The 19,254-nt window shown below is 41.0% G+C and overlaps 1 protein-coding gene across 1 annotated transcript; it reads right to left on the bottom strand.

Moving 5' to 3' along the window:
- Positions 1 to 903: 903 nt before the first annotated feature.
- On the bottom strand, positions 904 to 18,618 carry ndufa8 (NADH:ubiquinone oxidoreductase subunit A8). The gene is made up of 4 exons (XM_038970517.1): positions 18,455 to 18,618; positions 17,805 to 17,968; positions 6,845 to 7,010; positions 904 to 1,399 (listed from the first exon to the last, which is right to left on the bottom strand). Exons 1-4 carry the CDS (start codon positions 18,503 to 18,505, stop codon positions 1,262 to 1,264), a joined length of 519 nt encoding a protein of 172 aa, XP_038826445.1. The 5' UTR covers positions 18,506 to 18,618; the 3' UTR covers positions 904 to 1,261.
- Between the last annotated feature and the right edge of the window lie 636 nt (positions 18,619 to 19,254).

The raw sequence follows: 19,254 nt of genomic DNA, 5'->3' as shown, positions 1-19,254 counted from the left end.
GCTATTTGGGGTGCACCCCTGGCAGACAGGCCCTCCCTGGTCGGCAAAGGCAGCCCTGCCTCTCCCCCTGCCAAGGAAACGTCAGGCCAAATCCACCAAAGACCTCTCAGACTCCACACTGCTCTGACATCAGCCCATACAGCTGAAGAAAGCAAGCTAGGGAATGGGAATGACATGAAACCACTATTGACTAGTATGACTATGTAGGGCCCTATCAAATGTTATGTCTTGCCCACACACATTGAGAAAAAAGAACATGGTGGAATGGTTTTAGCTTTAAGTATTTACACCTTTATAACATAACTTTTTTGTGTATATATATATATGTATATATATATATAAAAAAAATACAGGCCTTATGATTGTTAACATTTTTGTTAACAAGTCAGAGTAATATGGTGAATTCCCTGTGGGGACAAAGTCGGGTTGAATGGAGTACTCTTTTGGCCAGTGAAAGACCCCTTAAGACAGTTTTGTTCCAATACTCGTTAAACCGTTTTCCTTTGTCAGTGTTAGTGTGGATATTGGCACAGCAGTGTTCTCTCCAAATGGCACCATATTCCCTATATAGTGCACTACTTTTGACCAGTGCTTTTTAAACTGGCTGTCTTCCCAGGACCCTGAACTCAACAAGACACTTACGCAACAAAGTTGATGACTACACTTCAAGATTTGAAGTGGGAGACAGACATTGTTCCTGTCTGCACAATCCACTTAGTGTCTCCTACCTACAGTTCGTACCAATTTAATTGTGTTATTTCTAACAAACTCAAGACGAAACATTTCAGCACAACATTTGCATGAACTGATGATGTGTGATTAGACACAGGCCAAGTTGTGCAATGGACCAGATCTAATGTGTGATATAATGTACTAACTACTAGACAGGACAGGAGATTTCTAAACAAGTTTAAATTAAATATTTTTTTATTTCACAACAATAAACACATAGGTTGCTTTTTGTTCAATCCTTAACATTTCTACAACATAGGGATTGGAGAGCTGTACGATGGCTGGTGCACAAAGAAGTCCCTTCCTGTCCGAAGAAGTCTGAAGATAGTGGGTGTGCTGGAGGAGACAGCAGGCAAGATGAGGCTCTGAAGGACTGCCTCTTGGTGTTGGGTGAAGTTGCTCCTAGATGCTGATCTGGGGTCAGTTTAGCGTTCTCCCCACTAATGGTTAAGGTTAGGATTCAGGGAGGGGAAGCTGATCTTAGATCTGTACCTAGGGGAACTCAACCCGGGAGTACTGACTACCTCCTTTACCAGCTCCAGAAGAAGAGTCGACTGCCGTGCTTGGCTGGCTGCAGTTGGCCCTCGATGACAGGGTTGGGCTCCGGCCGGGGTCTCGAGTGGTAAGCATTCTCAGGAAGGGGCCGAGAGGTGTCCACCTTTGTCACCTGAGAAGAAACACATAAGGGTTTAAACTTCAGAAAAGACAAGATGAGGGAGAAAAAAGGCCGGTTTGTATACTATGAGTATGTAGAGTGAATTTTTTGCGCTTGAAAGAGAAAGCATAAACCAAGTACATAGGCTCAATTAAAATACGTGTCAACAAGCTTCAAGCTGTTTTCAAATGTGAGATAGTACAGTTTACCCTAACCTTAAAGGGTTATCGCGGGATTGAGATTTAGGTCATTTTTCTACTTATCCAGAGTCAGACGAACTCATGGATAGCAATTGTATCTCTGCATGCAGTTTGGAGAGGATTGAAGTTAGCATATCGTTAGCTTAGTACAATTTCTGGAAGTCTCCAAGTACAGTAGCCAGCTCCTTTCAAAAGCAGGGAAATAAACATAGCTACTTCCCCCCCCCCCCCCCCCCCTCTTGCTTTTGTTCTTTTCCATTTGAGCCACTCAGTTGTTGTGACATGGTAGAGGTGGTACACAGAAGATAGTCCTATTTGGTAAAAGACCAAGTCCATATTATGGCAAGAACAGCTTAAATAAGCAAAGAGAAACGACAGTCCATCATTACTTTAAGACATGAAGGTCAGTCAATCTGGAAATTTTCAAGAACTTTGAAAGTTTCTTCAAGTGCAGTCACAAAAACCATCAAGCGCTATGATGAAACTGGCTCTCATGAGGACCGCCACAGGAATGGAAGACCCAGAGTTACCTCTGCTGCAGAGGATACGTTCATTAGAGTTACCAGCCTCAGAAATTGTAGCCCAAATAAATGCTTGGGAGTTCAAGTTCAAGTAACAGACACATCAACTGTTCAGAAGAGACTGTGTGAATCAGGCTTTTGTGGTCAAATTGCTGCAAAGAAACAACTACTAAAAGGACACCAATACGAAGAAGAGACTTGCTTGGGCCAAGAAACACGAGCAATGGACATTATTTCCACATTACACTGGTGGAAATCTGTCCTTTTGGTCTGATGAGCGCAAATGTGAGATTTTTGATTCCAACTGCAGTGTCTTTTTGAGACGCAGGGTAGGTGAATGGATGATCTCCGCATGTGTGGTTCCCACCTTGAAGCATGGAGGAGGTGTGATGGTGCTTTGCTGGTGACACGGTCAGTGATTTATTTAGAATTCAAAGCACACTTAACCAGCATGGCTACCACATCATACTGCAGCGATACGCCACCCCATCTGGTTTGCGGCTAGAGGGACTCTCATTTGTTTTTCAACAGTTTATCCCAGGTGAAGCTGGTTGAGAGAATGCGAAGAGTGTGCAAAGCTGTCAAGGCAAAGGGTGGCTACTTTGAAGAATCTAAAATAAATATTTTGATTTGTTTACCACTTTTTTCCCTACTACATGATTCCATATGTGTTATTTCATAGTTTTGATGTCTTCACTATTATTCTACAATGTAGAAAATAGTTCCAAAAAAAAGAAAAACCCTTGTAGGTGTCCAAACTTATGACTGGTACTGTGTGTGTGTGTGTATATATATATATATATATGTTATTGAAGTATTGTGGTTGCAGGTTCACCTGCCTGATCCTAGAAGTTAAAGGACACGTCACTGCACTCTATACTCCTCTGTAAACTGGTCATCTCTGTATACCCGTCGCAAGACCCACTGGTTGATCCTTATTTATAAAACCCTCTTTAGCCTCACTCTGAGATATCTACTGCAGCCCTCATCCTCCACATACAACACCCATTCTGCCAGTCACATTCTGTTAAAGGTCCCCAAAGCACACACATCACTGGGTCGCTCCTCTTTTCAGTTCGCTGCAGCTAGCAACTGGAACGAGCTGCAACAAACTCTCAAACTGGACAGTTTTATCGCAATCGCTTCATTCAAAGACTCAATCATGGACACTCTTACTGACAGTTGTGGCTGCTTTGCGTGATGTATTGATGTCTCTACCTTCTTGCCCTTTGTGCTGTTGTCTGTGCCCAATAATGTTTGTACCATGTTTTGTGCTGCTACCATGTTGTGCTGCTACCATGTTGCTGTTATGTTGTGTTGCAACTACAGTTGCAAAGGGTAAGAAACTTTCTGGGAAATTGCTTAAATTCATTTTTTTTTTTTTTTTTAAGTTTACTTATCACAGGGAACCTTTTTTTGTGGGATACACATAAGGCAATTCTAGGTCTTGTGGCATATTTTGGTTAAACTATCCACAATTCAATGGAATTGCAACCCTCTGCATGCACAATGCATTCTTCCATCACATGTACAGCTGATTCTCAAGATCTTGCACACGAATGAGATGCTATTGAACCCACACTACTACACTGTCTAAGCCAAGGACTACATGCTTTCTGGTAAGTTTTGATTACAATACTGGGTTGGGTGAATATATTTTATATGACATACATTATTTTTTGTTAACTAGTAAATAGTGGACTACAGCAAAGTGTGTTTAAATCATTCTAACTTGTTCATTTCTGCTAGTTGGTTTTTGCTACCATGTGGATTTTAGCTTGCTAACTGAGGAGTGTTAATTCACCTGTTTCCATACAGGTTTCATTTTAAAACATTTATCTTAAAAGGAGTTGTTTAATCTAACTGCTTAACTATTTATCTGTACATGGAATTGTATTTTTTTTTATTAAAAAAAAAAACTTATTTTCCCCCCCTAATCTTTACAGGAAAATGCCACGGGCACTATCTGATGTGTGGAAACATTTCACTGCAGCTAATGTAGAAGGAAAAGCTGTGTACATTTGCAAATACTGTGCCAAATCATATGTGAAAAACACAACAAAGATGCAGAATTATCTGGCCAAGTGCATAAAGTTCCCTCAGCGCTCACAACAAGCAACCTCTGACAAAAGTCTATGAGGTGAAAACGATGAATCAGACACCTTATCGATAGCAACAGCTCATGGTCCTCCTGGAATTAGATTTTGTTTTTTACTCAATGGAGGAATGTAGTCAGAGAAATGCTGATGAATGTCTTGCTTGAGCTGTGTATGCAACTGGTTCACCTCTGTTGCTCACAGGCAATGTGTATTGGAAGAGATGTCTGAATGTTCTTCGCCCAGCATAAACCCCTCCAACCAGACATGCTTTATCTACTCATCCCCTTTCTTTTGATGTTCAGTGAAATCATCCCATGTGAAGAGTCAACTCATTTAATTAAAGTTCAATTTGTAAATAAATTGTTTTGTTTCTATTGGAAGGATTTAATCATTTGCAATTATGTCTACTTATGATAAGGTAAAATGTTTGTCTCCATATGATATGGTAAATATATCCAATGCAAAAAACATCTACATTTAAATTGTATTAATATAAAATGTGCATATATTTCCATTAATCCCCATATATCCTGTTAATTCCCACGGAAAGTTTCCACCTCTGAATATTTCCCAAAATGTGCAATCATAATTGTGTTACTAAGTCACCTCCTCATTATTGACTAGTTAAAATGTGAGATATATATATATATATCGTAAATAATTCGAAGAAATGATCAATCTCCCAATGAAGTGAATGGAACGTTGCAATTCACTAACTGTTTACATTTGCATAAATAGTAAAAAGTAGAATTATAACTTCATAAATTGTAACAAACTTTCAGTTTTGCATAAAGCATAAGGATTTGTTAATAATATGACGACCCTACCCTAATTATTGGTCTTAAGTTACTGTAATTGTGTATTCTGTACTGCTCATGTGTATATTAAAGGCCCACATTTGCATAGTATAGCTTTTTAATTTCATACATTTGTACTTTTATTCGAATCAACTCTGTTCTACACCAGCCCTGAAAATGTCATAACAATATGACAACCCTATCTTGAGATACTGGACAAAACGTGTTGAAAGAATTTTTAAGTAGGGATTAACATTGACCAGTCTGCGACCTCTCTGACCTTTTCCGATCACTTTAAAATAAGACCTCAGCAATGGTAAGGCCTATCCTCATGAAATAAATGTTCTGTGTTCCTGAGAAGCTTTTCTATAACATGGAATACAAAGTATAACACCAAAACCACAGTTTAATTTTGATCCCTAACACCCTAGTAATGTATTTTCGTTATGTGTCGGACAAAGTTTGATTTTGGAAGAAGCTAACCGCTTAGCTAGATAGCTAACTAGCTACTAAATTAGCACACCAAATGCACAACAGCAGAGCATTTATCACATTTTAGACAGTTAACTTAATAGTTATAAGATACCTAGCTGGCAAACAATTAGCTGTGAATTCCATACTGTAACTAGATCACCTGGTATGTGCTGTACAACAGTGAGTGACTCAAAAGGCTCCTGACTCTCATTGTTGTGTGCTTGTAAACAAACACCATCTGACTGGGGACTTACCAGTAAGGTTCATAATGAAAAATTTGGTGACAGGTGAAATGAAGTACGTGATCTTTATCTCCTAACGTATTGCACATGTTGACGGCATGTATTTACTTAAAAAGTAGCTACAAATATTAAAATTAAAAAATGCTGACAGTAATAAAAAAAACATCCCGTGGCTATTTCCAAATACGCCACAAAAAATACAGCGCTAAACGTGCAACACAGCATTCCTAATGCCCAGAACTAGCCTAGGTGCTGCCATTGGCGTCGGCTAATGGAGATCTCAATAAAATAAAATAAAATCTACTCCAAAGCTGAGTGATTGATCACTCAATAGTTAATAAATGTGTAAATTTGACTGATACTAGATTCTACCCACTTCCTCATTCTGTCCCGTTGTCGCAACGATGTATCCGTCTCAATGGCGCTGCCCGTGCGCTCACAGATACGTTGCGATTTCTATTATCAGTAAAATTAACGAATTTATAAAATATGTGTAGCTTTTTAAGTCTGGCTGACTCTGCGTAAGTAAAAAAAAAAAAAAAACGATCTAAATGTCAAACTCTCGTAGTATCCCTTTAACACTGCTGGAGGACTGAAAAGGCAAGTACACCGCAGTATACAGCTGGTCATTCAAAAGCTAAAAATACTTAAAAGAGGATTAACTGTTGCACGTCAGGGGCATAATATATCAGAAATCTCTTTCATTACAAAGGTTATTGTTAAATTATTGCTAGTGAACTTGGGGCTTGGTGTCACCCTATGAGAGTTTGTCACATTCCAAAAAAAGAAATCTACAACACGCTAGCTAGCTTATCTTGCACTGTAGGGTATAGCTAACAGTCTCTGTTTGGGACGTACAAGCAGCTGTCTCTAACAGAAACTGTTGCACAGAAATGAAAACGTTTGCTAACTAGCTAGCAAAACACAAGCCACCTTTTTAATCCCAGATCTTGTCGGGATTAATCATTAAAATGATTGCTAATGAACTTGGGGCTTGACGTCACCTTATGAGAGTTTGTTACATTAAACGACATACCGGATGTTACTGTCAAGTAACTTTTAAATCCCCAGAACTATACTGCGAGGCAGTAAAGCTGCAGGCATTATGCCTCCGGGGGACTCACCTTGGACAGTTCTCCCAGGTTGGGTCTCTCCCAGCCAAGCTTGTCCAGCACACAGCTGTCAAAGGCCTGCTGCTGCTTGCGGCACTGACGGAGCTCCGCCAGGTTGGAGTAGTCCAGGCAGGTCCAGTACTCTGTGAAGGACTCAGCACAGCTTCCTTTTATCTGCCTGGAGGAATAATTGAAGCAAGCATTTGTTAAGGACATTTTTTTTAAAGGTGACAATTCAGACAATCACTTCCCCAGGCAGCTGTTGACTTAATTACTAAGAGTGACTCCCTTTAAAAAGGAACGGATCTCTTTGTAAACGGCCTATGTGGCATCGGTGAGTCATTAACGGTTGTTCTAGTGTCATTTGACTACATTGTACAGTGCCTTTGAAAAGTGTTCAGACTAGGGATGCACGATATAGTCGGTGAGAATATCAGAATCGGTCAATATTAGCCAGAAATGCCAACATCGGCATCGGCCCGATGTCTAGTTTAACGCCAATGTTAAAGCTGAAGTGCATACCTATATAGCATAGGTAGGTGACATAATGACGCCATAATGAAGAAAAATACAGCTCTAAACGTGCAACACAGCATTCCTAACCTAGCCCACAAGGTCTGCGGTGTGGATCTATTTTGAAGTTTCAAAGGAAGATAACAAAAAGGTCATACGCAACGTTTCTGCTGCTATTATTTCCCGAGGGGAGAAAGGGAAATCTTTCAATACCACAAACCTAATTACTAATTTGAAAGTGCATCACCCCCAGACGTTCAGCGACTACTTGGAACAAAAGGAGAAAAAACTAAGTGCACACTTCCAACAACTAAACAAATTCAAGTCCAGCAGTCATTTGAAAGAGTAAGAACATTTCAGCGAGACAACTCAAAGGTGAAATCAATTAATGCCAAAATAATGGAATTCATTGCCCTTGACAATCAACCGTTCTCTGTTGTGGATGAGGTTGGCTTTCGAGCCCCGGTACACACTACCAAGTAGGCGCTATTTTTCAGATGTTGCCCTACCGGAGTTACACAGTCTTGTTGAATCGCACATCCACGAGCTACTTGCTATGGGCGTCACTGCTATTAGCTTTACGACTGAAATTTGCTCAGCCCCATGAGCATGGCGAGTCTGACAGCACAGTGGGTCGACGAGGATTTCGTATTGAGGAAAGCCATATTGCATGTTCAAGAATGTGCTGGTTCCCATACCGTTGCTGCCATTTCAATGGCATTTGAGAAAATGTTTGAAACCCCAAGAACAAAGTACACGCTGTGCTACGTGATAATGCACGTAACATGACAAAAACTTTTGAAGATTGCGGAGTCGCCAGTTTGCCATGCATGGCACACACGCTGCAACTGGCTGTGAACTAAGGTGTTTTGGCCCAACGCAGCATATCTGACATAGTGGCAACAGGTAGGAAGACAGTGGGTCATTTTAAACACTCACAGAAGCATACAGCCACCTGCAAGCAACACAGGAGCAGCTTGGAGTGAAAATAAAAAGGCTTAAGCAAGACGTTTCCACCAGATGGAACAGTACTTTTTACAAGATGGAGAGCATGCTGGAACAAAAACGAGTGCTTGGCGTGTACGCAGCTGACTGAGTTACCTGCAACAATCAGTACAAACCAGTGGAATCTCATTGAAAACATGAACACACTCTTAGCTCCATTCGAACAACTGACTCGAGAAAAAGCTCTTCAACTGCATCTGCAGCAGACGTGATACCCTCTGTCATGGCATTGAAACACCTGCTCAACAAAACTTCCGACACAGACCGCGGGGTTAAAACTTGCAAAAGTACTCTACTAGACGCCGTGAACAAGCGATTCGGTGACATTCTCTCTGAGCCTCTTTACTGTGCTCACCATGCTCGATGCTAGGTACAAGGACCGCTACTCCGATGTAGACAAGAAACAGGGTTTACGTGAAATGCTAACAGACACAGCTGGACAAGATGGAAACGGACACAGTGCACACCGAAGAAGAGGACCCATGACAGAAAGGGCCACGGACAGACAGGAACAAAACGTCACTGCTTTACATGTGTGATGAAATCCTGCATGAAACGACTGAACAAAAGAACAAAACAGCAAGTAAGTGAAAGAAATAGGTTTTGATTATGTTTTACTGGTAATGGGGACATACATAAATGCCAACAAAGTAACTTTTGGTCAGAGTGTATCTCTGTGAGAGGCGTTGTATTTTCATTTTCTGCTACTACATCGGCCAACATTTGCTAATGTTGATCTATGCCTAATGATCCTTTGGAATGCAAAAATAATATGTATTAAATGTACTAACCCCCCCCATTATTTGCAGATACTAGGATACCTGACAGAACCTACTATTCCCAGGAATGCACTTGGACACTAGAGAAGTTTCCCCATCCTAGCTAAAGCTTCGCGCAAGTATCTTGGTGCTCCCTGTACTAGGGATGACAGTGAGCGCCTTTTCAGTGCAGCCTCACACATTGTAGACAAAAAAAGAAACAGACTCTCGTGACAAAGCCGAGCAGGTCCTCTTTGTGAAGAAAAACCTCACCCAAATGTTAAAATTGTAAATGGGCAGTCATATTGTAACCCAGCCATCTAGAGTCATTGGAAAAATGTTTACTAAGCCTAATGGCTTTTCTGTTGTTCATTCATGGCTGGTATAGATCAAGATTTTAAATGTAATACAAAGCAGTTTTTTCTTCTTCTCCCTAAATGAAAGATGAGCTGTGTTGTAAATTTGCTCTCATTATATTAATCAAGTCAGTTGAGCACATTTGTAAAGTTTAAGTTGTGTCATTTATAGCAATTTGACAGCCTAGAGACAGTAATAATCAGTTAAGGCTAAAATGATTAACTGCATTTTAGTTTAAACCAATATTCCTTTCAAAGCATTTAAGTTCCTCCATACGGTCAAGATTGGATAGTAAGAAGAACCAGAGTGGCATGAGCTGATCACGCGTGTTCACATGAGAGTTAGCTCTGTTCCATTGCATTTCTACAGACAAAGGAATTCTCCGGTTGGAACATTATTGAAGATTTATGATAAAATCCTAAAGATTGATTCTATACTTCGTTTGACATGTTTCTACCAACTGTAATATGACTTTCGTCTGAACTTTTGCCTGGACTTGCCTGCGCCTCGTGAGTTTGGATTGTGTACTAAACACGCAAACAAAAAGGAGGTATTTGGACATAAATGATGGACTTTATCAAACAAATCAAACTTTATCAAACAAATCAAACATTTATTGTGGAACTAGGATTCCTGGGAGTGCATTCTGATGAAGATCAAAGGTAAGTGAATATTTATAATGCTATTTCTGGCTTCTGTTGACTCCACAACATGGCGGATATCTGTATGGCTTGGTTTTGTCTGAGCGCTGTACTCAGATTATAGCATGGTGTGCTTTTTCCGTAAAGTTTTTAAAAAATCTGACACAGCGGTTGCATTAAGGAGAAGTGGATCTAAAATTCCATGCATAACAGTTGTATCTTTCAGCAATGTTTATTATGAGTATTTCTGGAAATTGATGTGGCTCTCTGCAAAATCACCGGATGTTTTGAAACAACTGAACATAACGCGCCAATGTAAACAGATTTTTGGATATAAATATGAACTTTACCGAACAAAACATACATGTATTGTGTAACATGAAGTCCTATGAGTGTCATCTGATGAAGATCAAAGGTTAGTGATTCATTTTATCTCTATTTCTGCTTTTTGTGACTCCGCTCTTTGGCTGGAAAAATGGCTGTGTTTTTCTGTGACTTGGCTCTGACCTAACATAATCGTTTGGTGTGCTTTAGTCGTAAAGCCTTTTTGAAATCGGACACTGTGGCTGGATTTACAACAAGTTTATCGTTAAAATGATGTAAAATACTTGTATGTTTGAGGAATTTTAATTATGGGATTTCTGTTTTGAATTTGGTGCCCTGCAGTTTCACTGGCTGTTGACGAGGTGGGACGCATACCCTAGTGAGGTTAAGCAAACTCCAAGTGGGCTGTCATGTGCCTTTTACTGAGGAGTGGCTTCTGTCTGGCCACTCTACCATAAAGGCCTGATTGGTGGAGTGCTGCAGAGATGGTTGTCCTTCTGGAAGGTTATCCCATCTCCACATAGGAACTCTGGAGCTCTGCCAGTGACCATCGGGTTCTTGGTGACCTCCCTGACCAAGGACCTTCTCCTTGTGCAGTTTGGCAGGGTGGCCAGCTCTACGTAGTCTTGGTGGTTCCAAACTTCTTCCATTTAAGAATGGATGGAGGCCACTGTGTTCTTGGGGACCTTCAATGCTGCAGAAATGTTTTGGTACCCTTCCCCAGATCTGTGCCTCGACATAATCCTGTCTCTGAGCTTTATGGACAATTCCTTCGACCTCATGGCTTGGTTTCTGCTCTGACATGCACTGTCAACTGTGGAACCTTATATAGACAGGTGTGTGCCTTTCCAAATCATGTCCAATCAATTGAATTTACCACAGGTGGACTCCAATCAAGTTGTAGAAACATCAAGGATGATCAATGGCAATAGGATGCATCTGAGCTCAATTTCGAGTCTCATAGTAAAGGGTCTGAATACTTATGTAAATAAGATATTTCTGTTTATTTTTTTATATATTAGCAAACATTTCTAAAAACCTGTTTTCAGTTTGTCTTATGGGGTCATGTGTGCAGAATGGTGAGAATTTTACTGTAATTGATTTTAGAATAAGGCTGTAAAGTAACAAAATGTGGAACTTCACTACTATGGCCTATTTACTGCCTTACCTCCTCACGCCATTTGCACACACTGTATATAGACTTTTTCTATTGTGTTATTGACTGTACGTTTGTTTATTCCATGTGTAACTCTGTGTTGTTGTTTGTGTCGCACTGCTTTGATTTATCTTGGCCAGGTCGCAGTTGTAAATGAGAACTTGTTCTCAACTGGCCTACCTGGTTAAATAAAAAGGTTAAATAATTTTTATTTTATTTTTTAAATAAGACTTTTTAACCACTTTGGAGACATTGCTTCAGTAAATGCTTTCATTCTCCACAAGCAGATGGCCAAAGCTAAAGGTCAAACCCCTCTCTCCCAGTTGGCCTTTCGGGAGCAGCTGGTGTTGGAAATGGCTGATTTGGGGCCCAACGCAACCTCACAACCATCACAAGACCCCCCCACTCAAGGTGAGCGCCACTATCCAACACATGTCAAAAGGAAGAACTGCAAGCATTGCACAAAACACGGGAGGGGGGGGGGGGTGAAATGCCAGACCTCCAGTCCAAAATGTCAGTTCGCTTTTTGTTTCCTGGCAGAGAGGGACTGCTTCAAAGACTATCATGACATGCACAAGCTACGGTGAAAGTGAAGTCTAATCATCTACACCTGGGATGTAAAACGAACACGAATGCCATTTGTAAATAGTTTATTTCTATTTTTGCACCTTTTTTAGTGAAGGACATGTGTGTAACCAAGTTTGTGTTTGATAAGATGTAGATATATCTATATCTATTGCTTTTATATTGTAAACATTTAATTTGTATGTGGGACCAATACATTGGATATGCCTCGGCTAAACGTTCAGGATATCCCCTGTATGTCCCCCGACACCACCACGTTTGAGAGAGTTTGTTGTAGATGTTTTATAGTGAACAATAACATTTAGGCACATCCAGTGTGCAAAAACAGTGCAGACTGTTTGGAGAGGTTTAGGGACACTTGGAAACATCCCGTGACCACACCTGACACCACTTACTAAAACATCTGCCCATTTCTAGTTAGGTCTATCAATCCCATTTTCTTCTGATAAGTGTTCACGTTGTGGAAGCCATCTGATGTGTTTCCAGCTTTGGGCATCAATAATTCACTAATAGCTTGTAAATGAAAGATGACTTTCAAAATAAATAAGTTACTTGTGTGTGCTTGATCTTGTGTATTCTGAACGATATAACTTCTATCTTCTGATCTTTTCCTCAATCTCCCAGATGTCTTCTTTCTAAATATACCAAGTTTTGAACAATTTTTTTTTTTTTTTACCAGGTAAGTTGACTGAGAACACGTTCTCATTTGCAGCAACGACCTGGGGAATAGTTACAGGGGAGAGGAGGGGGATGAATGAGCCAATTGTAAACTGGGGATTATTAGGTGACCGTGATGGTTGAGGGCCAGATTGGGAATTTAGCCAGGACACCGGGGTTAACACCCCTACTCTTACGATAAGTGCCATGGGATCTTTAATGACCTCAGAGAGTCAGGACACCCGTTTAACGTCCCATCCGAAAGACGGCACCCTACACAGAGCAGTGTCCCCAATCACTGCCCTGGGGCATTGGGATCTTTGTTTAGACCAGAGGAAAGAGTGCCTCCTACTGGCCCTCCAACACCACTTCCAGCAGCATCTGGTTTCCCATCCAGGGCCTGACCAGGACCAACCCTGCTTAGCTTCAGAAGCAAGCCAGCAGTGGTATGCAGGGTGGTATGCTGCTTGGCAAATCAGTCAGCTGGAAAAGGCAGATTTTTTTATGGAATATTTACATGGGCGTAGAGACCAATTATCAGCAACCATCACTCCTGTGTTCCAATGGCACGTTGTGTTTGCCTTTTTAAAATGATAAACTTGGATTAGCTAACTGATCACTAGAAAATGCTTTTACAATTATGTTAGCACAGCTGAAAACTGATGTTCTGATTAAAGAAGCAATACAACTGGCCTTCTTTAGACTAGTTGAGTATCTGGAGCATCAGCATTTGTGGGTTCGATTACAGGTTCAAATGGCCAGAAACAAAGAACTTTCTTCTGAAACTCATCAGTCTCTGCTTGTTCTGAGAAATGAAGGCTATTCCATGCGAGAAATTGCCAAGAAACTGAAGATCTCGTACAACGCTGTGTACTACTCCCTTCACAGAACAGCGCAAACTGGCTCTAACCAGAATAGAAAGAGGAGTGGGAGGCCCTGGTGCACAACTGAACAAGAGGACAAGTACATTAGTGTCTCGTTTGAGAAACAGACGCCTCACAAGTCCTCAACTGGCAGCTTCATTAAATAGTACCCGCAAAACACCAGTCTCAACGTCAACAGTGAAGAGGCGACTCCGGAATGCTGGCCTTCTAGGCAGATTTGCAAAGAAAAAGCCATATTTCTGACTGGCCAATAAAAAGAAAAGATTAAGATTGGCAAAATAACACAGACATTGTACAGAGGAAGATTGGAAAAAAGTGTTATGGACAGACATATCTAAATTGAGGTGTTCGGATCACAAAGAAGAATATTCGTGAGACGCAGAAAAAATTAAAAGATGCTGGAGGAGTGCTTGACGCCATCTGTCAATCATAGTGGAGGCAATGTGATGTCTGGGGGTGCTTTGGTGGTGGTAAAGTGGGAGATTTGTACAGGGTAAAAGGGATCTTGAAGAAGGAAGGCTATCACTCCATTTTGCAACGCCATGCCATACCTTGTGGACGGCGCTTAATTTGAGCCAATTTCCTCCTACAACAGGACAATGACCCAAAGCACAGCTCCAAACTATGCAAGAACTATTTAGGGAAGAAGCAGTCAGCTGGTATTCTGTCTATAATGGAGTGGCCAACACAGTCACCGGATCTCAACCCTATTGAGCTGTAGTGGGAGCAGCTTGACCGTATGGTAAGTAAGAAGTGCCCATCAAGCCAATCCAATTTGTGGGAGGTGCTTCAGGAAGCATGGGGTGCAATCTCTTCAGATTACCTCAACAAATTGACAACTAGAACACCAAAGGTCTGCAAGGCTGTAATTGCTGCAAATAGAGGATTCTTTGACTAAAGCAATGATTAAAAATCATTATTTATAACCTTGTCAACGTCTTAAGTATATTTCCTATTCATTTTGCATCTCATTTCATGCATGTTTTCATGGAAAACAAGGTCATTTCTAAGTGACCCCAAACTTGTGTGCGTGTGTATGTATATAGCTTAAAATGTTGATTAACAATTTCATCACATTATAAGTGCAGCAGTGTGCACAAGGCAGTAGGCTGTGTGAATGTTCGTTCCATAATGAAATTACCGGGAAAGTTGTCAAAAGCACACCACACATGCAAGAGGTTTCATGTGACAGAATGAAAAATATCCATTAGACATTTTTCCAGAGGGGATATCTAATATGCAACAACTAGCATGGGTTGCTAATATGACTAGGATTGTGCCTACGTCTCTACTAACTTCGCACAACCAGACTCCAATATTTGCCCATTCTTCCTTGCAGAATTGTTCAAGCTCAGTCAAATTGCATGGTGACCGCTCATGGACTGCACTCTTCAAGTCATTCCACAGATTCTAGATGGGATTTAGGTCGGGGCTCTGACTAGGCCACTCAAGGACATTCACCTTCTTGTCCTTCAGCCACTGTACGGTTGCTTTGGGTCATTGTCATGTTGAAACGTGAACCATCTTTCCATTTTCAACTTCCTGGCTGAGGGATGCAGGTTCTCCTCAATAATCTGTAAGTATTTTGCACTGTTCATTTTCCCTTCTATCCTGATAAGTGCTCCAGTCCCTGCTGCAGAGAAACACCCCTACAACAGGATGCTGCAAGCGCCGTGCTTTACTGTAGGCATGGTGTTCTTTGGGTGGAAAGATGTATTGGGTTTTCGCCAGACATATCGTTTTGCGTTCAGGCCAAAAAGTTCAATTTTGGTCTCATCTGACCACAGCACCTTTTGCCACTTGGCCTCGGAATCAACAATGTGCTTTTTGGCAAAGCTCAAATGAGACTTTGTGGCTTTTTTTTTTTTTAGGAGTGTTTTTTCTTGCCACCCTCCCATAGAGGCCAGATTTGTGGAGCGCTTGTGATATTGTGGTCACATGCACACATTGACCAGTCTTTGCCATAAAGGCCTGAAGCTCCTTCAAAGTCACCATTGGCTTCTTGGTAGTCTCTCTGATCAGTCTCCTCCTTGCCCGGTCATCCAGTTTGGAGGGAATTGCACTACTGCTTTGAATTGCACTACTAAGCAGTAGTGCAATTCTCCTGATAAGTAGTAGCCTAACCAAAGTGGAGTCCTCTAAGAACAACTGCTTTTATTCTGAACTAATCAATCACTACAATTGATCACAGATGGAATCCAATTTGCTTGATTTGTGATCTGGAAGGTGGTTGGTTATACCTCAGCAGGTTTGCAATTGCAATTCTAAAGGGGGGGTGACGACTTGGATATTGTGGGTTACTGTGTGTAAATAAAGCCAGAAAAAGTATATTTTATGTGTTTTGAAAGGGGGAGGTGACTTTCTATACCCACTGTATATGGCTGATTTTGGTTAGGCTACTTTGAAGCAAGGCAAGACAGGCCTCATAATAAGTAGTAAAACATTTAGGTTTCAAACAATTAAGTATATGTTTTCAAAATGCATACTGCCTCCAGCTCATTGAAAAGTGGTGTGTGACACGTTGGAAAAGCCTGCCTTCCGTTACCTATGCTGTTTTAGATGCTGTAGCAGCACATCTGGTGCTGTCTGACAGAGTCTCTGCTGAAACTAGGCTCTGTATCTGTATGATAAACAAGATACATAACAAATATATACTGCACAGACATGCTAATTTAATTCCACTAAATTATGCAAATTAACCTATAAACCGATAAGCATGACAAGTCAAATGAATTTTCTATCGACTGGTATTTACATAAATGAATAGGCTATAAAATAATTACTTCACAATGAGATTTTTCTTCTTCGCCCAGACAATTGGCCAGTGCTCATTTTATTTACCAGCTTTTCTATTTAAAAAAAATGCGGGCTATAACCGGCTAACGGAAAACTGCTCCAAGACTGAAATCTCGTTTTTCTCATGAGCAACAGAAAAACACACGTGGCAATCGGCGAGTTCAGTTGCTCTTTAAGCCTTTTGCTCCTATCAGTAGAATAGGCCACTGACGAATATCCCAAATCACACTCCGGCAACTCCATCGTACCCAGGCAACTAGAGTGAGTTCTAAATGTATCCCTTTCCAAGCACATGCGTTGACTTTCTTATTGAGGAATTAACAAGTGGGTTCATAATATTATAATAATGGAACCAGATTTTGTTAAAAGACGTTCCAGATGCATGTACTACTATCTAGCTACGCCTAGGATTATTTACATTTGCAATGCGAGTAAGCTACAACTTTGAGGTGGGTGTAGGACCTCCAAAGCCTAAACAACCAGGTGTAATTATAAGTTTGTCAAATCTGGCACCATTACAATAATTACATGCATTACCATTCTCAGAAACCCTATGTTTACATCTGGGACCAGAACTGTTTATTGGTTCCTGCTTTGGAAGTGGTGCTATTTGTGGACCTGACACAGAGAGAGCCTGCATCTCAAGCCCTGCCCCATTCAGTGACAGCTACCAGTCACTGCAGAGGTGTGTGCACGCACGCACGCGCACGCTCGTCCGGTAGTGTTATTAGTGCACAGCAGCCTTATGTAAACACAGACACCATGCCCCACAGTGAGACAACCCAGGCAGACCACTTCCATCTATATCCCAATTATGACAGAGAAACAGCAGCCTACAGTTATCCTATAGCTACAGCCTCCCTCTCTTGACTCTTGTTGGTCAGTTGCAGAACAGAAGTGGAAAGGTAAACATGTGCTAAGTTTAACCCAAACATAACATACACGTTGCCTTTACAACGGTGAATAAGTTCATGTCAAAACACCCTGGTTGAGAGTTTCATTGGATGAAAACAAAGCGGTTCAAAAAACGATAAAATCGAAACAGCAGACCTCAAAGATTAGCACGCCATTGTAGAGATAAGAGAGCTGAATGTGGATCAGCAGTTTCATTCAGAAACATACACCCGACACAGGGGTTCACATCTTTTTTTTTTTAAACACACAGAGGCTTAAAATCGCATCACAACTATCACTGATTCTTTAATGACACTAAAACAGTCTTGAAGTTGCTCAAGTTAAAACAGACCTACCTTTATCACTTTGGGTGCGAAGTCACTCAACACTATGATTGCCTACCTGAAGAAGTTAAGAGCACACTCGTTGACTTTCCTCCCTTCATTCAGACACTTTCTTGGGTCCTTCTCCTCCCAGCGACAGAGCATGAACTCCTTGTTGGCCTTGTCACACTGAGAGCCATAGTGGTGGGCAGCTCCCTTCAGCACCGCAGATGACACACTGATCTACACATGAGCAAGGGAAGAAATGACACTATTTAACACAAACACACATACCGTATTTAGACACGTCTAGCCTACTTCAATATCAAACATTAACAGCCTAATCTAGTGACCGATTGCAAAATAATTCCACAACAACACGCTAGCTTGTTAGCTTATCTTGCACTGTAGGGTATGGCCAACAACCCTGGGTATGTTCGAGACAGCTGTGTTTGTATGTTCCAAACTCTAGCAAACATTCTACCCAGATCTTATCGCAATCTAGCTATGCGTATACAATACTTTCCAATCACCACAAAAGCTAGCACACGAAACCTAGCTACTAAACCTGTTGGAAAGCCAGTACAGTAGTAGCCTATTTAGAAAACGTTATAACTACCGGTTCCCAGCCTGCTAGTGCTATGCTAGCTGCAATTGCAGCTGATTTAGCTAACTAGCAAGCTAGCATTGCCAACCAGATTGTTCCTCAATACTATGATTCGTGCTTACCTCCTCAACATTCAAGTCGTTAAAAGTGGGAACCTCCACCGAACCCGGCATGGTTCGGTTTATGTTAGAATAATCCAAATGAAAGAATAAAGTGATAAACGCCTCAACACACTCAAGGTCCTCGTCTACCTACAGGACGAACCCGCACAAGGAAGGTCAGTGTATTGCGCATGTCTGCAGGTTTCGAATGCACTTCAGTGACGCAATTTCTTTGCGACACAAAACTGAGAAAATGTGAGCCAGTTATTCTCTTTTCTCGATTTTTAGAGCAATTTGCATTGTCTCAAGTATTGTGTTAACAAGCCTAGTTTTTTCTCAGACAAGAGATAACATGCTCGGCTTCTTTTAGCATAATAAACGACATGCAAATGGTGAAATAATCAAAAAGACACAACCCTAGCTTCACTGTTTCCACGGCGACGTTGTCAAACAAACACCCTGCAGGCCTAGTTGCAGAAATTGGTTTCCACTAGATAGCACAGCCACAAATCGTAAAAGTGAAGGAGAAGAAAATGTGCTTTTTGGTCTTAAATTAAGGTCCGGGGTTAGGTTTAAAAATCACATATTAATAAGAGAAATTGTATAAATATGCGGGGTTTGTGGCTGTTGTAACTAGTGACGCCCACAGAAACCAGACACAGTGATGCCAATTTAGCAATTTTGTTGCTAGATTAGGCAATTTTTCAGACTACCCTGGCAACCTTTTTTTTCAAACAGCACCTAGCAACAAATTTAGCTACTTTAAAAAATGTATTTGGAACTTTTAGCAACTTTTGAAAATTGACTCAAACGCTAAAATG

The sequence above is a fragment of the Salvelinus namaycush genome, chromosome 31, assembly GCF_016432855.1.
Source record: "Salvelinus namaycush isolate Seneca chromosome 31, SaNama_1.0, whole genome shotgun sequence".
Classification (NCBI taxonomy): Eukaryota; Metazoa; Chordata; class Actinopteri; order Salmoniformes; family Salmonidae; genus Salvelinus; species Salvelinus namaycush.
Note: the sequence above shows the minus strand (reverse complement) of the source record. Positions and strands in the feature narration are given on the sequence as shown.

Excerpts from the sequence above, each read along its gene's own strand:
- ndufa8 (XM_038970517.1), bottom strand. The coding sequence starts at position 18,505 with ATGCCGGGTTCGGTGGAGGTTCCCACTTTTAACGACTTGAATGTTGAG. Across the intron at positions 7,011-17,804 it reads TGTGCTCTTAACTTCTTCAG|GCAGATAAAAGGAAGCTGTG; the intron begins GTAGGCAATCAT and ends TTATTCCTCCAG. Across the intron at positions 1,400-6,844 it reads ACCTGGGAGAACTGTCCAAG|GTGACAAAGGTGGACACCTC; the intron begins GTGAGTCCCCCG and ends GTTTCTTCTCAG.